Source organism: Theropithecus gelada, chromosome 12 (genome assembly GCF_003255815.1).
Source record: "Theropithecus gelada isolate Dixy chromosome 12, Tgel_1.0, whole genome shotgun sequence".
In the NCBI taxonomy this organism is placed as follows: domain Eukaryota; kingdom Metazoa; phylum Chordata; class Mammalia; order Primates; family Cercopithecidae; genus Theropithecus; species Theropithecus gelada.
Window position 1 is genome coordinate 114,037,184 of NC_037680.1, and position 19,176 is coordinate 114,056,359.

General features: G+C 49.1%; 1 protein-coding gene across 1 annotated transcript in view; it reads left to right on the top strand.

Moving 5' to 3' along the window:
• The first annotated feature begins 320 nt into the window (after positions 1-320).
• The window catches only part of MLPH (melanophilin), a 37,963-nt gene continuing 19,107 nt past the window's right edge, over positions 321-19,176 (top strand). The window contains exons 1-6 of the mRNA XM_025403969.1: positions 321-1,008; positions 1,200-1,312; positions 8,650-8,753; positions 9,962-10,081; positions 14,736-14,940; positions 16,545-16,684. Of these exons, the coding sequence (XP_025259754.1) occupies positions 710-1,008; positions 1,200-1,312; positions 8,650-8,753; positions 9,962-10,081; positions 14,736-14,940; positions 16,545-16,684 (981 nt within the window). The 5' untranslated portion in view covers positions 321-709. The remainder of the gene's footprint in view (positions 1,009-1,199; positions 1,313-8,649; positions 8,754-9,961; positions 10,082-14,735; positions 14,941-16,544; positions 16,685-19,176) is intronic.

Here is a 19,176-nt window from a genome sequence, read left to right on the forward strand (position 1 = left end):
CAGTCTCTTCACCTTTGCCACACTCTGGGTGTCCCCATCCAAATCAGTGCACTTCAGAGTTCTCTGGAGACAATGGCATCTAGTGTCCTTCTTGTTTGTGTCACTAAGAATGGATTAATTTTACCTCATCTGAAACTGAAAATATTACGTTTGGCAGACATTCTCTGAACTCTAGAACAAAAGAAATGTGTTCATTATCATCTAAGGGTACGTTTTCCAATCAGTTCAACTTGGCAGGTTCACCAGGAAGCTGTGTCAGTTAAACTCGGATGGTCTAGGAGAACTGTAGTTTTCCTGAGACTTCTGGGCGCTGGATGATTCCTGCTCTGGAAACACCGAGCCGTTTCAGTCGCGCTCTGGGGGAGCTCAGCTCTTGCCCCCTGCTGGGAGAGACCCAAAATTGCTTGATCAGGAAACACCATCTGGCTTTGCCCTCAGGACTCTGTGACCGCCCTGGGGAGGGTGCAGTGACCTGCCAACCAAAATTGGTACAATTGTAAACAGCCACAGAAATGCTTGAATGCAATGTCATTTCTATGAAATTAACGTGTTTCCATTCCATTCCATTCCAGCCTACCAAAATTGCCCGTTTGAGCTCAGCCCTCAACACAAAGATGCCTGTGTGCCTTTGCCCAACTTTGGGTCACTGTTTTCTGCATAGGAGACGTTTACTGTGTGTGTGTATGTGTCTGTGTCTGTGTGTGTGTGTATGTACATGTACACACTTAAAGCCTGTGGCAAAAACAAGATGCCCAATATATTTCTTGTTTCTGATATTTTTCCAAGGGGGTTGAAGGGCAAGATTAAGAAGGAAAGCTCCAAGAGGGAGCTGCTTTCTGACACTGCGCATCTGAACGAGACCCACTGCACCCACTGCCTGCAGCCCTACCGGCTGCTTGTGAATAGCAAAAGACAGTGCCTGGAATGTGGCCTCTTCACCTGCAAAAGCTGTGGCCGCGTCCACCCGGAGGAGCAGGGCTGGATCTGTGACCCCTGCCATCTGGCCAGGTGAGCCCAGGCCTTGAGGTAAAATGATCTTGATAGTTTCTGGATCTGGCGTGTCCCTTCGGTGAGGCTCGCTGAAGAAGGGTGGATGCACACACGTGCACGCTTGTGTGTGTGTGTGCGTGTGTGTGTTATTTATGCAGACCTGTGTTCAGCACTTAGGCAGTGCCACACGCCTGTGCTTGTCACTGCAGAGTCGTGAAGATCGGCTCACTGGAGTGGTACTACGAGCACGTGAAAGCCCGCTTCAAGAGGTTCGGAAGTGCCAAAGTGATCCGGTCCCTCCACGGGCGGCTGCAGGGTGGAGGTAAGCAGTGGACAGTGGGAAGGGCTTTTAGTTCCCAGGCATTTTAGGAATATTAAAGCAGGTTCCTTTGGAGTGTGCGTGTGTGTGTATGTATGTGTGTGCGTATGTGTGTGCACGTGTGTGTGCGTGCGCATGCCTCTCTGTCTCTTCTGCTGCTGTTTTTTTTTAATTTAATTTTTGTAGAGACAGGCATCTCACCATGTTGCCCAGGCTGGCCTCAAACCCCTGGGCTCAAGCAATCCACCCACCCCGGCCTCCCGAAGTGCTGGGGTTATAGGCGTGAGTCACTGCACCCTGTGAAATTGGCTCCTTTTTATGTGAGGTGCAAACCTCTGCATCCCACTGGCCTGGTCTGAGTGCCTCAGAAGTCCTGGGTGCTGTTGAAGTTGCCAATATTTGAAATTATATTGTTTTCAAATCTTCAAAGTAAGTTGAGAACTCAAAGCCAAGTTTCTGAAACCCAGCTGCTGATTGAATCACCAGGGTGCTTGTTAATACTACATGTTTTCCAAGCCCTTCTTCCCTGGGACATCTGGTTTGGGGCCTAGACTCTCTCTTTTCAACAAACATTTCCCATGAATGGTGATTATCAGGATTTAGAGAAATCTGTTACAATTCAGTTGTTTTTGTCTTTTGAATCCAAGTATTTATTTCACAATGACATTGAAATCCAGGCAGTCGTCTTAAACTAAACAATCTATTTGCCTGTAATATCCCCCATAAGGCATTTGGAAGAGATGTTTTCACGGGGAGGGTGGGAGGATGCCAGAGGCTCTTCTGCGTTTGAGTTTGAAGGGAGCTAAACCAACAGTGTTTTTGAGAAAGTTCACCTTGTCCCTGTTACCTGAGTCCAAGGCTCTTGTCACTAAGCCTGGTCAAGCATTCGGGGGGACAGCCCCCACCAGGCCAGGTGTCTGGGGTCTCAGTGTCCTGGATGACTCCATCTGCAAGGCGAGTTTCTCCAGGGTCACGAGGCAGCTGCCTGGCTCCAGCAGCTGGGCACATCCAGGGCAGAGGCTGTGCTTCTGGATTGGGGCATCCTTACCATGCCCCAGCCCAGGCGTCTCCCCCAGGCCTTCTTTCTGGAGAGACACCTTATTCGTGCCTGTCCCTTAAAGCCCCAAGTTTGATTGGAGAGGCAGAAGTTGGCATATATACCCTTTGAGCACTCAAGCTCTCGCTGGGCCTGCTGCAGGCATTTCAAGGCATCTTAGCACATCGTTTAATTTAGGACAGAAGCCACGGAGAGGCACCCCTGGAGCAGCACGCTGAGCAGCACAGGGTGGCTGCACTTGTTGAGTGGTGGGGGTGAGGGTGGGGGCAGGTGTGATAAATCACCCAAACCAGGGCATTTTTAAGAGTAAAAGGAGGCTCTACTGATAACATGCTGCAACAACAGATGTGACTAGGAATGGCCAATGACATGGGGACAGGCCGTCACCCTATTCCTGGGCTGCTTCTTCACAGTGATCATGAAACCCAGCAGCAAATCCTACCTCCCACCTGCACACGGCCAGCCTGGAGCCCACCATAGGGTCCTCCTGCAGCGGATAGAGCTTGGTCCAGCCTCCAGTCCACCCCTACCAGGCGTAAGGATAGAAATGACACGTAACACCGGGAAAAGCCATGCTGTCAGGCATCTGAGAATGTCAACCCCAGAGGCAGTCTTTAGGGACTGGGGTGGGCTCAGGAAGCTGTATTATTTCAAAGAATGCAGTGTTTCAACAGCTCAGCCCAGAGGTGCTGGACTTTACACGGCCCGTCAGAACCTGCCGACTTCAAAATCATCACCACCAAGGGCCAGGAGGTGGCGCTGTGGGGCAACAGAAAACAGAAAACAGAAAACAGCTGTTCCTTGAACTTGAATTCCCAGCAGCTCCCCCAAGCGCCCACAGGGGCTGCGTTCCTCCCTGCTGGGCGCCTGTAACTACAACATTAAAACAGGGCGCAAGCAAGGAACACAAAAACTGGGAAAGCTGTGCCTTTAAAAAAAAAAAAAAAAAAGTAGGGTAAAAAAGCTTGAGGTTAATGTTTTGAAACCTGGCCCAGCTAGGGCCTAATGCAGACCTTGTCCAGCTAGTAAGTGGGCCCCTGGGGTCTTCATTGAGTGAACCTTCAGAGCGCTGGGTGTTTCACCAAGGCCTTCCATAGGGGACCTGGCAGGCTCTGCAGGAGGCAGCCTCGATGGCCGATGGCCAGGAGAGGAAGGGGAAAGACCTGGACCGGTCACTGAGCACACAGTTCCCCCACCCCGCTGCCTTCCCTCCCAATGCCTTTCCGTTTCCCTCGGTGGTGGCTTTGCCTGACAGTGCAGACCTCGCCTGACGTCAACACTAAGTTCTTTATACTCACGTGGTTTTATTTTTGTTTTCTCCTCCCTATCAAGAGTGGTCACAAAATCTCTGTTCTGTGTCAGGAACATGGAAGATCTTTTGGATTTTTTTTTTTTTTTAGCATGACTTGATCAGATAGGTAGGATAACGTCACCCAAACTCCTGGCCCAAGTGCAGAGTGACAAAAGGGATCAACACTAAAAGGACCCCTGAGATGCCGGGATACTTCCTCTTCACGTTCATTGTGGGGACTGGGGACATCACCCTGACAGGTGGGTCCCCAGGCCCCGGAAAGCCCATTTCCACATCCCTGAATGCAGGGGGAGTTCATGTCTTGGGGCCTCTGCCTGTTGGTTTGGGATGCATCTCCTCAAGGCACTCACTTGTCCAGAGAGAACAAAAATAAAACCAGGTCTGCTCTCTGGCACTGTCATCTGGGCACGTTTGGAGCCAAAAACCTTGACCTTCTGAAAGTTCACTGAAAAACCATCTCGTAAAAGGCAGATTCGTTGGACAAAAAACATAGAAATATGTTCACCGTGTATACGTGGGAGCCTTCAGAATGCAGACCCACAGATGCAGGGAAATTGTCCATTTTTATGCTTGGGTTCAAGAAAGGATGGACAGCGTGTGGAAAGGGATTATACAAGGCCAGACCTACTGCCGATAGGCTGAGTAGGGAACCCAGCAAGGCCTGTTTGTCTACGTTCTTCTTGGCCTTTCTTCCTCCAGGAATGGGCGGGACCCTCTCTGGAGTGGGGGGCTTATGACCTAAAGTCAAACCAGGAAGGTCAGATCGTTTCTTTTTTATTTATTTATTTATTTGTTTTAGAGATGAGGTCTCACTATATTGCCCAGGCTGGTTTTGAACTCCTGGGTTCAAGCAGTCCTCCCACTTCAACCTCCCAAAGTGCTGGGATTACAAGCATGAGCCACACATGCCCAGCCAGATAATTTCTGTATGGCTAGATTTTCCATAGAAAGTAGAGAGAAAGTCAGAGTGGTATTTGCATGATTTTTGGCTGACTTTGGGAGAAAGGGATCCTGGTTTCTACGTCCTGCCTTGTGGAAGAGGGATTCTAGTTTCTCTGCTGGCCTTGGGGGAGAATGGGCCTGGGAGACAAGAGGGCAGGAGAAGGTCAGAGAGAAACTTTGCTTCTGAGGCTGCTGCGAAGGCCCTCATTTGGGGGCACTGTTTTCTGAGCCCCAGAAGCATTGCCAGCCAGCCAGTCATCCGCTGAGTGTATAAAAATAGACCTGCCAGAGCTCAGACACGGGCACCTGTGGGCCCCTTTAAAACCCTTGATAGCTTTTATCTTTAAGAGAAAGATTCAAGTTAAAGAATACACCAGGCTGCCTCTCCCATCTCTCCTTCCACTGGGGAAATTGAGGCCGTCTGAGCCCAGGCAAGCTGCTGGTCCCCTTGACTCACCCCAGCATCTTCCCAGACATTCCTAAATAGGCAGCAAAGCGGTGAATGGCAGTGGCAGCTTCAGGCAGGACAGGCAGTGACAGCGTGTGCTTGACACCTGATCTCAGCTGTTTGTTATAAAGTCCTTCATTCAGATTTCAGTTTTGCCAGTTGGTTGACTGTTTCTATCTCTGTATTATAAATGGAAAACTGGACAATGAGACTGAATTTTCCAACCCATATAAAAGATCCCTGCTGGCTCAGGACAGAGCCTGAGAACCTAGAGCCACCCAAGGCCCAGTTGATGGTAGAATTGTAAGCTGGTGTGGACATCGCGGAGGAGGGTGTACGGCATTCGGGGGTGGATGAAGGGAGGTGCACAGTGAGGTCTCCATCTCGCAGGAGGCTTTGGAAGATGTGTCGGTGATTGATTCAGTACATCCACTGAATGCTCGCCAGGTGCCAGGTCCTGGGCTGTCCTGAGGGTAGGGCAGTGGAAGAGCCAGGCCCTCTTCCACACTTGGGGACAGTCCCCACTTGGGGGGGACTGTCAGCATAGCCAGTCCAGCAAATAGGGACGTTTGTGCCTCTGGAACCAAAAGCCACAAGGGAGGAGCTTCCTGCAAAGGGGCCCCAGGCCCGAGAGATGAAGATAGGAGCTGCGGGGATCACAGGTGGGCCAGTCAGGGAAATGTCTAAAACAGAAACCACATGGTCATTTCATATAAGGAACTGGTTCAAATGCTGTTAACGGAGAATGGGAAAAGGAGATACTGAGGTATCAGAGGTCATAACTGCAGGAGTGCCTGCATCCCCCACAACCACCAGAGGTGTGAGCAAAGGGCAGAGGCTGGGATTAATAGAAACAGGCAGCTCCAAGGAGGCCACCCAGGGCTGGAACACAGCCCTCCAAGGTGGGGGTGCCACCAGCCAGTGCCATTGTCTCAGAGGCCATGATGAAGCTGGACCAGCTGTCAGGGTCAAGGGCATAGGGCTGGAAACCACAGGAAGGGGAACATTCCTTCTCCTTCCTTTTCCCACTCCCACTCACTGCAGGCCGAGCCCTCACGGAGCAGCAGACAAGGCAGAGGTGCAGTGTGCAGGGCCAGCTCCCACGTCACAGAGCAAAGCGAAGGTGGCTCTGAGGCCACCCCAGGCCCTGCACGCACAGTCCTGCTCCCCTTTGCAGTTGACAGTGCATACTCCAATGCACCAATGCCTGCTTGTTCACACCTGTGACCCCTGAGGCGCAGAGAGCAAAGTGCAGGCCCCAGGGCAAGGGTGTGCAAGGGCAGCAAGGCCTGGCTGGGCCCAGAGGATCTGACCTCCACAGTGCCAGCTGTGCCCTCAGCAGCCCCTGGAGTAGAAAGGTGGATGGTCCACGGGGCCTGCTAGCTCTAATCCCTGGGGTCCCTTTCCTGAATCACTTGCCACAGTCACAGCACAGGCCAAGCCAAGGTGTGTAGGAGAAAGCAGGGAGAGATGGTGGGTCTAGGGAGACCAGGCCCAGGAGCTCAGTGTGGGGAAGGAGCCCTGGGGGGCAGAGAAAGGAGTAGGGGCATGAGGGCTGAGCCTCACCTCCCTCCCTGCAGTGATGAGGTCAGGCCTGCTGACCAGCAAATGCTATGAGCCTGCAGGTAAAGCCATGTGTTTGGGAGAACATGACTTAGCTCTAGGCCTCATTCACACTCCACATCTCCAGGGTCTTCCTGCTGCCCAATAAGCACAATCCTGCAGACATGGTCAGACCTGTTGGTAATGTTGATTGGTAACACTGGCAATTGATTGGTAACGTTGATGCAGAGTACTGATTTTTACACTGTAATTCAGACCAGCTCCAAGTGATGTTTCAATAGGTCTATGAAAGGCCAGCAGAGAGCCTTCCCTGGATGTTTCTCAGTGAGTGGATGGATTGTGGGGAGAGGGAGAGATGGATGGATGGATGGATGGATGGATGGATAGAAGGACAGATGGATGGTAGGATGGAAGGAAGGAAGGAAGGAAGGAAGGAAGGAAGGAAGGAAGGAAGGAAGGAAGGGCAGCTAAAGTGGTAGGTGAGTGGATGGATGGATGGATGGATGGATGGATGGATGGATGGATAAGTAAGTGGATGGGTGGATAGATAGGTAGATGGATGGGCAGATAAGGTGGTAGGTGGGTCAATGGATGGATGGGTGGGTGAGTGGATAGGTGGATGACTGGATGGATGGATGGATGGATGGATGGATAGATAGATAGATAGATAGATAGATAGATAGATAGATAAGTGGATGGGTGGATAGATGGATAGATGTCTGAGTGGATGGATAAATAGATGTCTGAGTAAATGAATGCATTGGTGGGTGGATGGGTAGGCAGCTGGGTGAATAGGTAGATGGATAAAGGAGGGAGGGATGAGTGGTGGGTGGATGGATAGATGAATGGATGGATAGGCAGGTGGAGGGGTGGATGGGTAGGTGAATAAGTGGGTAGATGGGTGGATGCATGGATGGATGGATGGATGGATGGATGGATAAGTAAGTGAATGGATGGATGGATGGATGGGTGGATGGATAGACAAGTAACTGGATGGGTGAATTGATAGATAGATGATGAATGGATGGATAGATAGATGTCTGGGTGGATGGGTGAGCAACTGGATGGATGGGTAGATGGATAAGTAAGTGAATGGATGGATGGATGGAGGATGGATGGATGGGTGGATGGATAGATAAGTAACTGGATGGGAGAATTGATAGATGATGAATGGATGGATAGATAGATGTCGGGTGGATGGGTGTGCAACTGGATGGATGGGTAGATGAATGAAAGAGAGAAGGATGGGTGGTACGTAGATGGATGGATGAATAAATGGATAGGTAGGTGGATGGGCAGATGGGCAGGTGGATAAGTGGGTAGATGGGTAGGTAGATAATTGGGTAGATGGATAGGTGGATGAGTAGGTAGATGGATAGATAGGCTACTGATTGATTGAGTGGATAGATGGATAAATCAATTGATGGGTGGGTATGTGGATGAAGGAGGGAGGGATGGATGGGTCGGTGAGTGGATGAGCCACTGATTGGGTAGATGGATGTATAGATGATTGATGATGAGTGGGTGGATGAAGGAGGGAGGGAGGGAGGCATGGATGGATGGATGGATGGATGGATGGATGGATGGATGGATGGATGGATGGATGAATGGATGGATGGAAGGATGGATTAATACATGGATGGATGGGCCACTGATTGAGTGGGTGGATGGGTAGATGAATAGATGGGTGGAGGATAGATAGGTAGGTGTGTGGATGGGTGGATGGATTGATGCATGGATGGATGCATGGATGGATGGGCTGCCTATTGAGTGGGTGGATGAGTGGATAAATGGGTGGGTGGGTAGGTGAATTGATGAATAGACAGGGGGGTGGATGAATTGGTAGATGGGTAGATGGAGGTATACATTGCTGGGTGGATAGGTGGGTGAATGGATGAAGGATGGAGGTATGGGTAGATAGATGGATGGTTTAGTGGATGAGTGAGTGGATGGACTGACAAATGGCATGCTCCCAGACTGTTTGTCCTTGGGTGGAGTCATGCAGGTATCTATTGCAGCTGGGCCTGAGTCAATCTCTGAAGAGAGAAGTGGAGACAGCGAGCAGACAGATGAGGAAGGAGAACTGGACTCAGAGGCCCAGGCCCAGCCCTTCGGCAACAAAGTAAGTCATCTCCAGTCACCCCCTCCTCAGCCAACTCAATTCCACCCCGCAGCTGGAACGTCAGGTTCCGATTTCCTGAAAAGCTCGATGGCCTCTCCACAACTCCACTAGTTCCTACTGCGTGAGCACCAAGAATCTGCTGCCCTTTCCCAGCCCTCAGTAGTCTCTGAGATCATTGGGCACCAGGCAGGAGCAGTGCTTCCACCATTAGAAACCTCAAAAGCAATGTGTGGGATAGGCAAACCCTGCTGAGTGTGTGGCTGTCAGGCAGGCAGAGGTCCCGAAGCGCTCTCAGGGGTCCTGAAAGCAGCTGCCTTTGCAACTTTCAGAAAAGTGGACCCCTCAGGCTCTCCTCTGAGAGCTTTTCTCCTGTTTTTTGTTTGTTTGTTTGTTTTGGTCAACCATGAGCCTTGTGTTTCTGTTTTCAAGTATTATTTAACTTATTTTGGGTGGGCGAGGCAAGCAAGGTAACCCCTGGGCTTTGGGGTGGGATGCAGGAAGTGGGAGCAGCTGGAAGAAGGGACTGGGTAGGTGAGCAGGGGTTCAGACTTAGACGCTTGGAGAGAAATGGGCCAGTGACATGCAACATGAACAAGGTTTTTGCAGCTGCTGTGAGGGGAATGTCATCCTCTTTCGTTTGAGAACGTTTGATTCATGCTATTTATGAAGCTCCCAGAATGCTCTCCAGTGCCTAGAGTATTCCCTACATGATAGAGCAGTTTAAAGAATCAAAAGAATTATAACGAAATAGGGGTTTAGAGCTAAATGCAGGCTCTTGCATCTAAAGAACAAAGAACTCTCAGGAGCTTGTCCACCTCTGCCTCTCTCAGCCATCGCGCCCCCCTTTCCCGAAGCCCCAGGGACCCTCCCCTCTCCCAGCCCTGGAACAGCTTGCATGCCCCCCAGGTGGGGCCCCTGGGGCAAGGGCAGGGGTTCAACTCAGTGTTCCTTCTGCTCAGCCAAGGTTCTGGAGATGCAGATCCCATGTCCTGGGTGGGATGGGCACCGTGAGCACCAACCAGTCCTCCCACCATCTCCCCCTCTAGGCTCGGTCAGGTTCGTTCCTAGTGGAGGAGGTGGATGTGCTGAAAGAGGAGCCTGCCCCACCACCCTGGGGACAGAGTATGGGTTTGGGGAGGTGCGGGGTGTTTGGTCCTCTCCCTCAAGCTAGCCCTGACTTGAGTCTTGTCCTGTTTGTGCCTGCTGAGAAAAAGCGCCTCCTCTCCATCCAAGACTTCGACTTCGAGGGAGACTCAGATGACTCCGCTCAGCCTCAAGGTCACTCCCTGCACCTGTCCTCAGTCCTTGAGGCCAGGGACAGCCTGCAGGTCAGTGAGTCCTCGCGTCTTTCCACTGCTCTTCCCAGGAACCTGGGTGGCAGGTGCTCAGGCCCCAGGTGAGGGACAACACTCTGGAAGCAGTGTCTGATGGCCGCACAGTCCCACTGGCTCCCAAGGCATGACAGGGCAGGGGACCCTTGTGGGAAGACAGGATCCAGAGACCTCACACTCCCTCAGGATTAGCATGTCTGGAGATACTGAGCAGGCAGCTTGGAGAAGCAGGGGGTGATGCAGGGCCCTGAGGCTGGACAGATGAGCTGGGGCCCAGGGATCGGTGCTTGGCACAGAAATAAGGCAGAACCCCCGAGACTCGGGAGGGCAGGACAGAGAAGGGCGTCTGAGGTGGAGTCAGGCAGGGCCTGCCATGATGCCTGCATCTCCGTCTTACTGGGAGGGGAACATACACTTTATCGCTCAAACTAGGACAGTCCTGTGATATCGGCAGCTATTAATGACCACACCTAGACACAGGGCATATGCAGGGGCCATCCAGGTAAACGGGACATGTGGCCGCCTTACTCATTAGCTGTGTGGCCTTTGTCCCTGGAACCTCTTCAAGGTGCTCATTAGTGGTCGTTGCTGGTTGATCATTATTCGTTAGTATTTATGTTGCGATTGAAATTACTCAAGATAATAGATTAGATAATTAGGAGTAGGATTAGAAGGGATGGGATAAAACAAGAGAGAAAGTAGAGTGATTAGGCCTTTTTGAGTAGATACGGTAACAGAGGCTGAAATTTGGGTTTGTGTAAAGGTCTTTGGTATAGTTAAATTAGGTCAAGAAGTGAAGCCAGATTTTGGCTTGTGAATAGGCTTGAGTTGGGGGTTGTACAGTGAATTGTGGCTGAATAAAATCCTAGTATGTTGGAGAAGTTAAATATCCATAATAGGTGTTTTAGTTTAAGGTTATTAGTTATGAGATTAAGCTCCATTGCTAGCAAGAAGCCTAAGGTGTTTACACCTAGGGCTGTGAGCTTCAGGTGGAGTGGTATGGTTATTTTGGGGAATGAAGCAGGAATGATAGTGTTGGTGATGAGGAATCTGGCAAAGATGCTGCCAATTGTTAGGTGCTTAATTGAGTTAATTAGGAAGGGGTTATTTTCATTAATAGTAACCAGAGTTGTGAAGCAAGGTTGTCCTATTAGAGCGAAGAAAATAGTAAAGGTACTATAGACAGCTGTTAAGGAGGGGGCAATAAGATAATAGAAAGGGCTCAGGCGTTGGTGTATGACTTGCTTGTGGTTTCAATGATGAGGTCTTTGGAGTAAAAGCCTGTGAGGAAAGGCATACCTGTTAGTGCAAGGCTGCCAATAACAAGGGAGGAGGAGGTGAGGGGTAGAGTCTTCAATAGCCCTATTTTGCAGATGTCTTATTCATCCATCATTGAGGTTGTGGATGATGGACCCTGAACCTAAAATAGTATAGCTTTAAAAAAGGCACGGGTGCAGATGTGAAGGAATGCTAGGTGTGGCTGATTAATGCCAGTTGTGACGATTACAAGGCCTGGCTGACTTGAGGTGGAGAATGCCGCGATTTTTTTAATGTCATTTTGTGTTAGAGCACAGATTGCTGTGAATACGGTAGTAACAGCCCCCAGACATAATGTAAAGGTTTGGATTGATAGGTTATCTTCTATTAAAGGGTAGAAGCAGATGAGCAGGGAAACTCCTGCCACAACCACAGTGCTGGAGTGGAGTAGGGCTGAGAGTGGGCTTGGGCCGTCTATGGCGGGTGGGAGTCAGGGATGGAGGCCCAATTGCGCTAACTTTGCCGCTGCTGCTAAGAGAACGCTAATTCATGGAAGGGGTTGGGGGTGGGGTCTAGACCAAATATGTGTTGAAATTCTCCTGTGTTGGAGGACAGGAGGAACCATGCTATAGCTAAAATAAAGCCAATATCGCCGATGCAGTTGTACTGAACTGCTTGAGGGCTGCGGTATTAGCATCTGCTCGGCCATACCACCAGCCGATTAGTAATAAGAGTATCATTCCTACACCTTCTCATCTGATAAAGAGCTGAAAGAGGTTGTTGGTGGTAACCAGAATGAATGTCGTGATGAGGAAAATAAGTATTTGAAAAATTGGTTAATGTTGAGGTCTGAATTTAAATATCATATTGAGAATTCTACAATAGATCTGGTAATGAAGAGTGCTGCTGGGATAAATATTGTGGAGAAGTGGTCTAGTCTGAAGCTTAGCAAGGGTTTGAGAGTCTGGATTGTCAGTGTGAGATAACGGTTTCTTGGTCTGTGTATATAAACGTCATTGTAGGGATGACCCTAATGATGAAGGCACATGCGATAGATGTTTTTACGTAATTTGGGTATGGACCTTTTTTTGCAAGGGTTGGCTAAGGTAACAGTAATTGGTAAGATTAAGGGGATTAGGGCTGTTATAGCAGGGGAAGAATTCATGTTTGTTATTTTTATTTGGAGTTGCACCAATGTTTTTGGTTCCTAAGACCAACGGATGACCTACTCCTTTAAAAGCTGACAAAGCCATGTTGTTAGACATAGGGGCATGAGTTAGCAGTTCTTGCATACTTTCTCGGTAGGTAAGAAGTTGCAGGCTTCTATTGTTAGATCCACAATCTAATGTTTTGGTTAAACTATAGCTACAGCATGCAAACCCCATAATAATTTTAGGGTTTAAGGATAATAGGAAGATGGGCACAAGATGTATAAGTATTCATGTATTTCCTCGTGTAAAGGAAGGTTTAATACTGTTAATAGGCAAGTGTCCCTCATTGTGTCATGATTAGCATACATAGGGAGTAAAGGGCTGTAATTAGTATATTAAGTCCTATAAGTATATTGGTGATATTTGATGAGGAGAATGAGGACATAGTCACAAAGGGTTCTCCTACTAGCTTACTGATGGGGATAAGGCAAGATTAGTAAGATTTGCTAGACGTCATCAAGAGGCTACTACTGGGAGCAGTATTTGAAGGCCTCAGGTAAGTAATATGGTTTGGCCTAGGATTAAAATGGTAACTAGTATAAGGGCTGTGCTGGTTATTAGTGTCAGGTGGCTTGTTTGAAGGGCTCATGGCAGCGGTAGTAGTAAAGCAATCTCTAAGTCGAACAGGAGGAATGTGATGGCTACTAGGAAGAATTTTATGGAAAAGGGGAGGTGGGCAGAGGCTATTGGGTCAAATCCTCATTCATAGGGGCTAGATTCTTCTATATGAATATTAAGTTGTGGGAGCCAAAATGCGATTATTATTAGTAATAGGGCTAGTAAGGTGTCAGTTACTAGGGCTAGTGTCAAGCTGATTATTTCTGCCCTACAGGATCATTTCAAGGATGCCGTATTAGGGTTTTCTTAGAGGGACAGATCTAATAGAATATATATACACACACATAGGGGAGTTTATTAAGTATTAACTTACATGATCACGAGGTCCCACAATAGGCTGTCTGCAAGCTGAGGAGAAGGAGAGCCGGTCCGAGTCCCAAAACTGAAGAGCTTGGAGTCCGATGTTTGAGGGCAGGAAACATCCAGCACGGGAGAAAGATGTAGGCTGGGAGGCTAGGCCCATTTTGTTGCTTCACATTTTTCTGCCTGCTTTATATTCACTGGCGGCTGATTCGATGGTGTCCACTCGATTAAGGGTGGGTCTGTCTTCCCCAGCCCACTGACTCAAATGTGAATCTCCTTTGGCAACACCCTCACAGACACACCCAGGATCAATATTGCATCCCTCAATCCAATCAAGTTGACACTCATTACTAATCACCATAGACGCTGTACCTGGAAGGCATGAGACTCACAGGTAGGCAGTAAAGGTAACTATGGGCACCGAGCCAGGCCCAGGCCCAGGCCCAAGGCCAGCTTCATAGTGAACTCCTGAACTCCATTCCCAGCATCCCCTGGGCACATGCAGTGCTGAGCCAGAGTTGGGGCGGGGCTGGGTCCACCCCGGCCAGTCTGAAGACCCCTCCAGGAGGAGGGAGAAGCAGGGTGGGTCCTGGAAGCCAGCAGCCAATTGGTTTCTGGGCCACAGGTCCTGTCCTAACTGGAGGCTGGCCTAAGTGTGCATTGCCTCTGGCCTCCACCCCCCACTCACAGTCAAACTGGAAGGGTGCTGTGGCATATTACTTCTTGAAGCCCTCAGCACCTCCTCTCCTTGGGGACAATGATATAACACAGAGACCCCTCTGCTGGAGGGATGTCCGGATTACAGCCAAGGAGCTGCCAGGAAGCCCCAACCCACCTTTCTGATCTTCAAAGATTAAGGTGTACATAGTTAGTAACAGTGTACCCTTCTCCCAAAAATATGAACTTCCCTGCCCACATCCTCGGAGCTTTGGTCTCTAGGTGAGTCTGAGCCCCCTGAGGCTGCGTCAGGAGAGTTTTGGTCCCCGTGTGTCATGCCTGGCCCAGGGTGTCATTGGGAACCCCAACATTGCACAGACACATGCAATAGGCAGTCAGTAGGCAACAAATAGGCAATATATGCTTTCGCACAGTCTTCGAAATTAAAGAGAACTGAGTAGCAGGGGCCAGCACGGATGGGCGTCTAGTGCTGGGTCAGTCCAGTGCCTGGAAAGTCTCAGGGCCTGGATTGAAAGACCCACATTCCAGGCAGCAGCCCCTCCTAGTAAACCCCGCGGAGGAGGCTGACAGACCCATGTGCTTAGTCCCTCACAGATGAGTCCTGCTCAGAGAAGGCAGCCCCCCAGAAGGCTGAGGGCCTGGACGGGGCTGACACTGGGGCCTCTGGGTGCCAGCGCCATATAGAAGAGGAGCCGATGAGCGTCTCGCCTTCTGGACACGGTGCCCTCGCTGAGCTCTGCCCGCCTGGAGGCTCCCACAGTATGGCCCTGGGGGCCGCTGCTGCACTCAGTAGGTGCCCTTGGCCAGGGTCTTCCTGACGGGCTCGGCATGGGGGAGCGGGTCACTGAGAAACAACCCCAGCACCCTGACCTATGCCTTCACGCGGGCTGATTTGAAAGGCCTCTTCCTTTGGCGTGATTGTCCAGGACGTGCAGTCCCAACAAACGCCGTGGACACCTGCCCTCCCTGGGATGTGTGCTTCCCTGTGACGCTCAGAACTTCCAGCACAGGAGGTGGCCAGCCCACAGCTCCCTGCTGCTGGCCTGGGGTGGGACATGCAGGCCTCCCTGAAATGACTAGAACCACTGGTCAACCAGCCAACTACCCTGGTCTGGGCAGGATGGGCATCTGGGCATCGCCACCACTGGCCCACAGTCGGCTCAAGGCTGTTGATCAGGAGATCTTCAAGCGCTGAGAACCTAAATCTGCTCGGCTTAACTTTGTGTCAGTTTTGCTTTGAAATGAAATCCCCAAATCTCTGTCTTTTCTGGTAGCCCGAGGGTGTGTGTACCATAGGTCCAGGAGTTCAGATGTCCCATCAGAGCAGGAGCAAGTAAGATGACAGCAGCAGCCAGCTTCCCCCGGCCACAGTGAGTGGCTGCGTGCGGGAAGGCTGTCTACTCTCCAGCTTCCCTCTTCATTGTATTGAAGGGACCATAATCTCATGGCCCTCATGCTGACGGGAACCTTGGAAGCTTTGGGAGGAAGGCAGGGTTCTACTTTCCCCCAAAATAATGAATAAATGAATCTACTTTGGCCAAGCCACAGGATGCAGACCTGGACAGCAGTTTTGTTTCCCCTGTGATCTCAAGTCCTCTGAGCACATGGACAGGAGGCAGTCTGGGGAGAGGCCAGGAGAGACTGCATCGTGCTGGGAGAGCTGCCTCGGAGTTAGGCAGTTCTGAGTTTGGAGCCACACACTGCCAGTCTGTTTCACTGGTTCTCACACACATTCTTTTTACACATCAGCCTCTCAAATGGGGACTGTCTTACAGTGAATGCAGGAAGAAAGTCTTAGTGAATGTGGTAAGAAAGGGGTGTGCTTGAGTCTCACTGGCAGCACTGTCTCTCAATAGTACAACATCCAATCTGCAAAGTCTGAGATTCAATGAGATATGCTGTGCTGTTAGAACAAATTGCTTAACCTCTGTGCACCTCAGTTTCCTCATTGTACAAAAGGGGTTAATAATGTCTAACTCATCCCTGTTTAAATGATTAAATGAGATGGCTGAACCTGTTTGACTACATAGCAAATTATCACAAACCTAAAATGTGACGTAAAACAACACAGTTATGATCTCATCGTGGAATCTTGGGTTATTTGCAATTTGAAATTGAGAATCATGTTACATTTGCTTTTCAAACATGCAAAGTATGTCCACTCTTATCCCCACCCGCACTGCCAGGCAAGGGCCTCTTTTTTCCTGAAGATCTTTGTGTGTGGCCATGGAATCTGCCCCATTCTTATTGTGATTTTACAACCTCAGCCCCGTAACATGAACATCATTAGTCTTCATTTTCTTTGAGCTCTCATTTTTCTTCATTGGACTAAACACGTCCATCGGCTTTCAGCTTTTCACTCTAAGTAATTCAAACTCATTCTTGCTCCGAAGGGTCAAATGTCATCAGGAATGAGCAGCTGCCCCTGCAGTACTTGGCCGATGTGGACACCTCTGATGAGGAAAGCATCCGGGCTCACGTGATGGCCTCCCATCATTCCAAGCGGAGAGGCCGGGCATCCTCTGAGAGTCAGGTAACAGTGGCTGGAAAGACTTCTGTCTTGTCATTTCTTCAGGTGGAGTCTTTTTACTTCCACACCAAGTCACTTTAGAGAAATTGCAGCTCTTAATACTTTCAGACTGTGAAATTGCACAAGCCTACTTAATGGAGATACGTCATCACAGTATTTTTTATGGAAGTGAATTCACATAACAGAAAATTAACCATCTTAGTATGGCCATTCCCCAAAAATTAAAAATATAGTTTCCCTATGATCCAGCAATTCTGCTTCTTGGTATACACCCAAAAAATTGGAAATAGGGACTGAAAAAGATATTTGCATCCCTGTATCCATATTATTATTTGTAATAACCAAAAGATGGAAGCAACCCGAGCGTCCATTGACAGATGAATGGATAAAAAATGCAGCATGTATGCAGCACAGGGTATTATTCACCCCTAAAAAGGGAGGGAATGCTGACACATGCTAGACCTTGGATGAACCTTGAGAACACTGTGCTAAGTGAAATAAACCAGTCATTCTGGACAGATACCATATGGTTCCACTTAATCTGAGGTTCTTAGTCAAATTCATAGAGACAGAAACCAGAATAGTAGTCAACAGGCGCTGGGGTCAGGGGGATGAGGAATTAGCGTTGAATGGGCAGAGTCTCCGCTTTGCATGATGAAAGGAGTTCTGGAGATGGACAGTGGTGGCAGTCATACAACAATGCGAATGTACTTAGTACCTTGAAAATGGATAAAAGAGTAAAATTTTGTATCTATTTTATAATTTAAAAATTTGAAAAAAGGAATATTTTATGGAATTTAGGGGAAAATAAATAATCTTATGTCTTTCAAAAAATTTATTTTTTATTTATTTATTTATTTATTTATTTTTAAGACGGAATCTCCCTCTGTGGCCCAGGTTGCAGTGCAATAGTGCGATCTCGGTTCACTGCAACCTCCGCCTCCCGAGTTCAAGTGATTCTCCCTCCTCAGCCTCCTGAGTAGCTAGGAATACAGGCGTGCACCACCATACCTGGCTAATTTTTGCATTTTTAGTAGAGATGGGGTTTCACCTTGTTAGCCAGGCTAGCCTCAAACTCCAGACCTCAGGTGATCCCCCCACCTCAGCCTCCCAAAGTGCTGACATTACAGGCGTGAGCCACTGTGCCTGGCCAAAAAATTAACTTTTAAGGTGTACAATTCAGTGACAGTACATTTACAGTGTTGTGTAACCACCACCTCTCTCTAATTCCAAAACAACTTCACCCCCCAAAAAAATCCCATACCCATGAAGCAGTTATTCCCCAGTCTCCCTTGTCCCCGGCCTCTGACAACCACCAGTCTTCCTTCTGTCTCAGTGGATTTGTCTATTCTGGACATTTCATGTAAATGGACTCACAGGACATCTGGTCTTTTGTCATGAGCTCCTTTCACCGAACATAATGCTTCTGAGGTCCATCCATGCTGTAGCACATATGGGTGCTTCATTCCTTTTCATGAAAATATATATTTTATACTCGATCAAGTATTATATATTTTACAAGAGGAGGAAATAACCTGTCACCTATGTGAAACCCTTAGCGGGCTGTATTATTATTATTTTTTTCAGATAGAGTCTTGCTCTGTTGCCCAGGCTGGAGTGCAGTGGAGCGATCTCGGCTCACTGCAACCTCCACCTCCTGGGTTCAAGCGATTCTCCCACCTCAGCTTCCTGAGTAGCTGGGATCACAGGCACCTGCCACCACACCTGAATAATTTTGTATTTTTAGTAGAGATGGGGTTTCACCAGGCTGACCAGTCTGGTCTCAAACTCTTGACCTCAAGTTATCTGCCCGCCTCAGCCTCCCAAAGCATTGGGATTACAGGTGTGAGCCACCATGCCCAGCCGCTTAGCAGATTTTATATAGGCATCAAGAAACTCCACTCATAATACTTAACACCTGTTAAATTAGTAGAATCACTCACATTGTAGACATTAACTTATGAAATAATTCATCACAAGATTTAAGTGCTCTGAGTTCCGCTCGCTGCGTTTAAATGATGATTCTGTTGAGTTAGCTGATTTCAATTTGAGCAAGTTCATGTTGCTGGGGGAAAGGCAATATTGTTTCTTCTGAGAACATTATGGCCACTAGATTCTCTAAGGCAATGAAAGACACAGGCTATTAATGTCTCTGATAGAGCCTTGACTCCAGCAATGTAATCACAGGATGGGGGCTGTTCTGTAACTGATGACTCTGAAGGCACAAAACCCAGAGAAGGGGAAGTGGGGCTGCTCTGAATGGAGATGGGAACCGCAGTTTCACCAAGGCTGGTCTCAGGCACATCTTCTGGTGCCTGGATGAGTGTAGGTCCAGCTCCTTGGGCATGGTGATGCCTGGTACAGAGCCCCTCCTCCCTCCTCCTGGGAGAGCTGGGGAAGAGAATGGCTCTGTAGAACTTCCCTTTGGGCCTGTGGGCTGTCAGGAGGGAGGCTGAGCAAAAGCTGAGCCTTGTCAGGAAAGGCCTGGAAGCAGC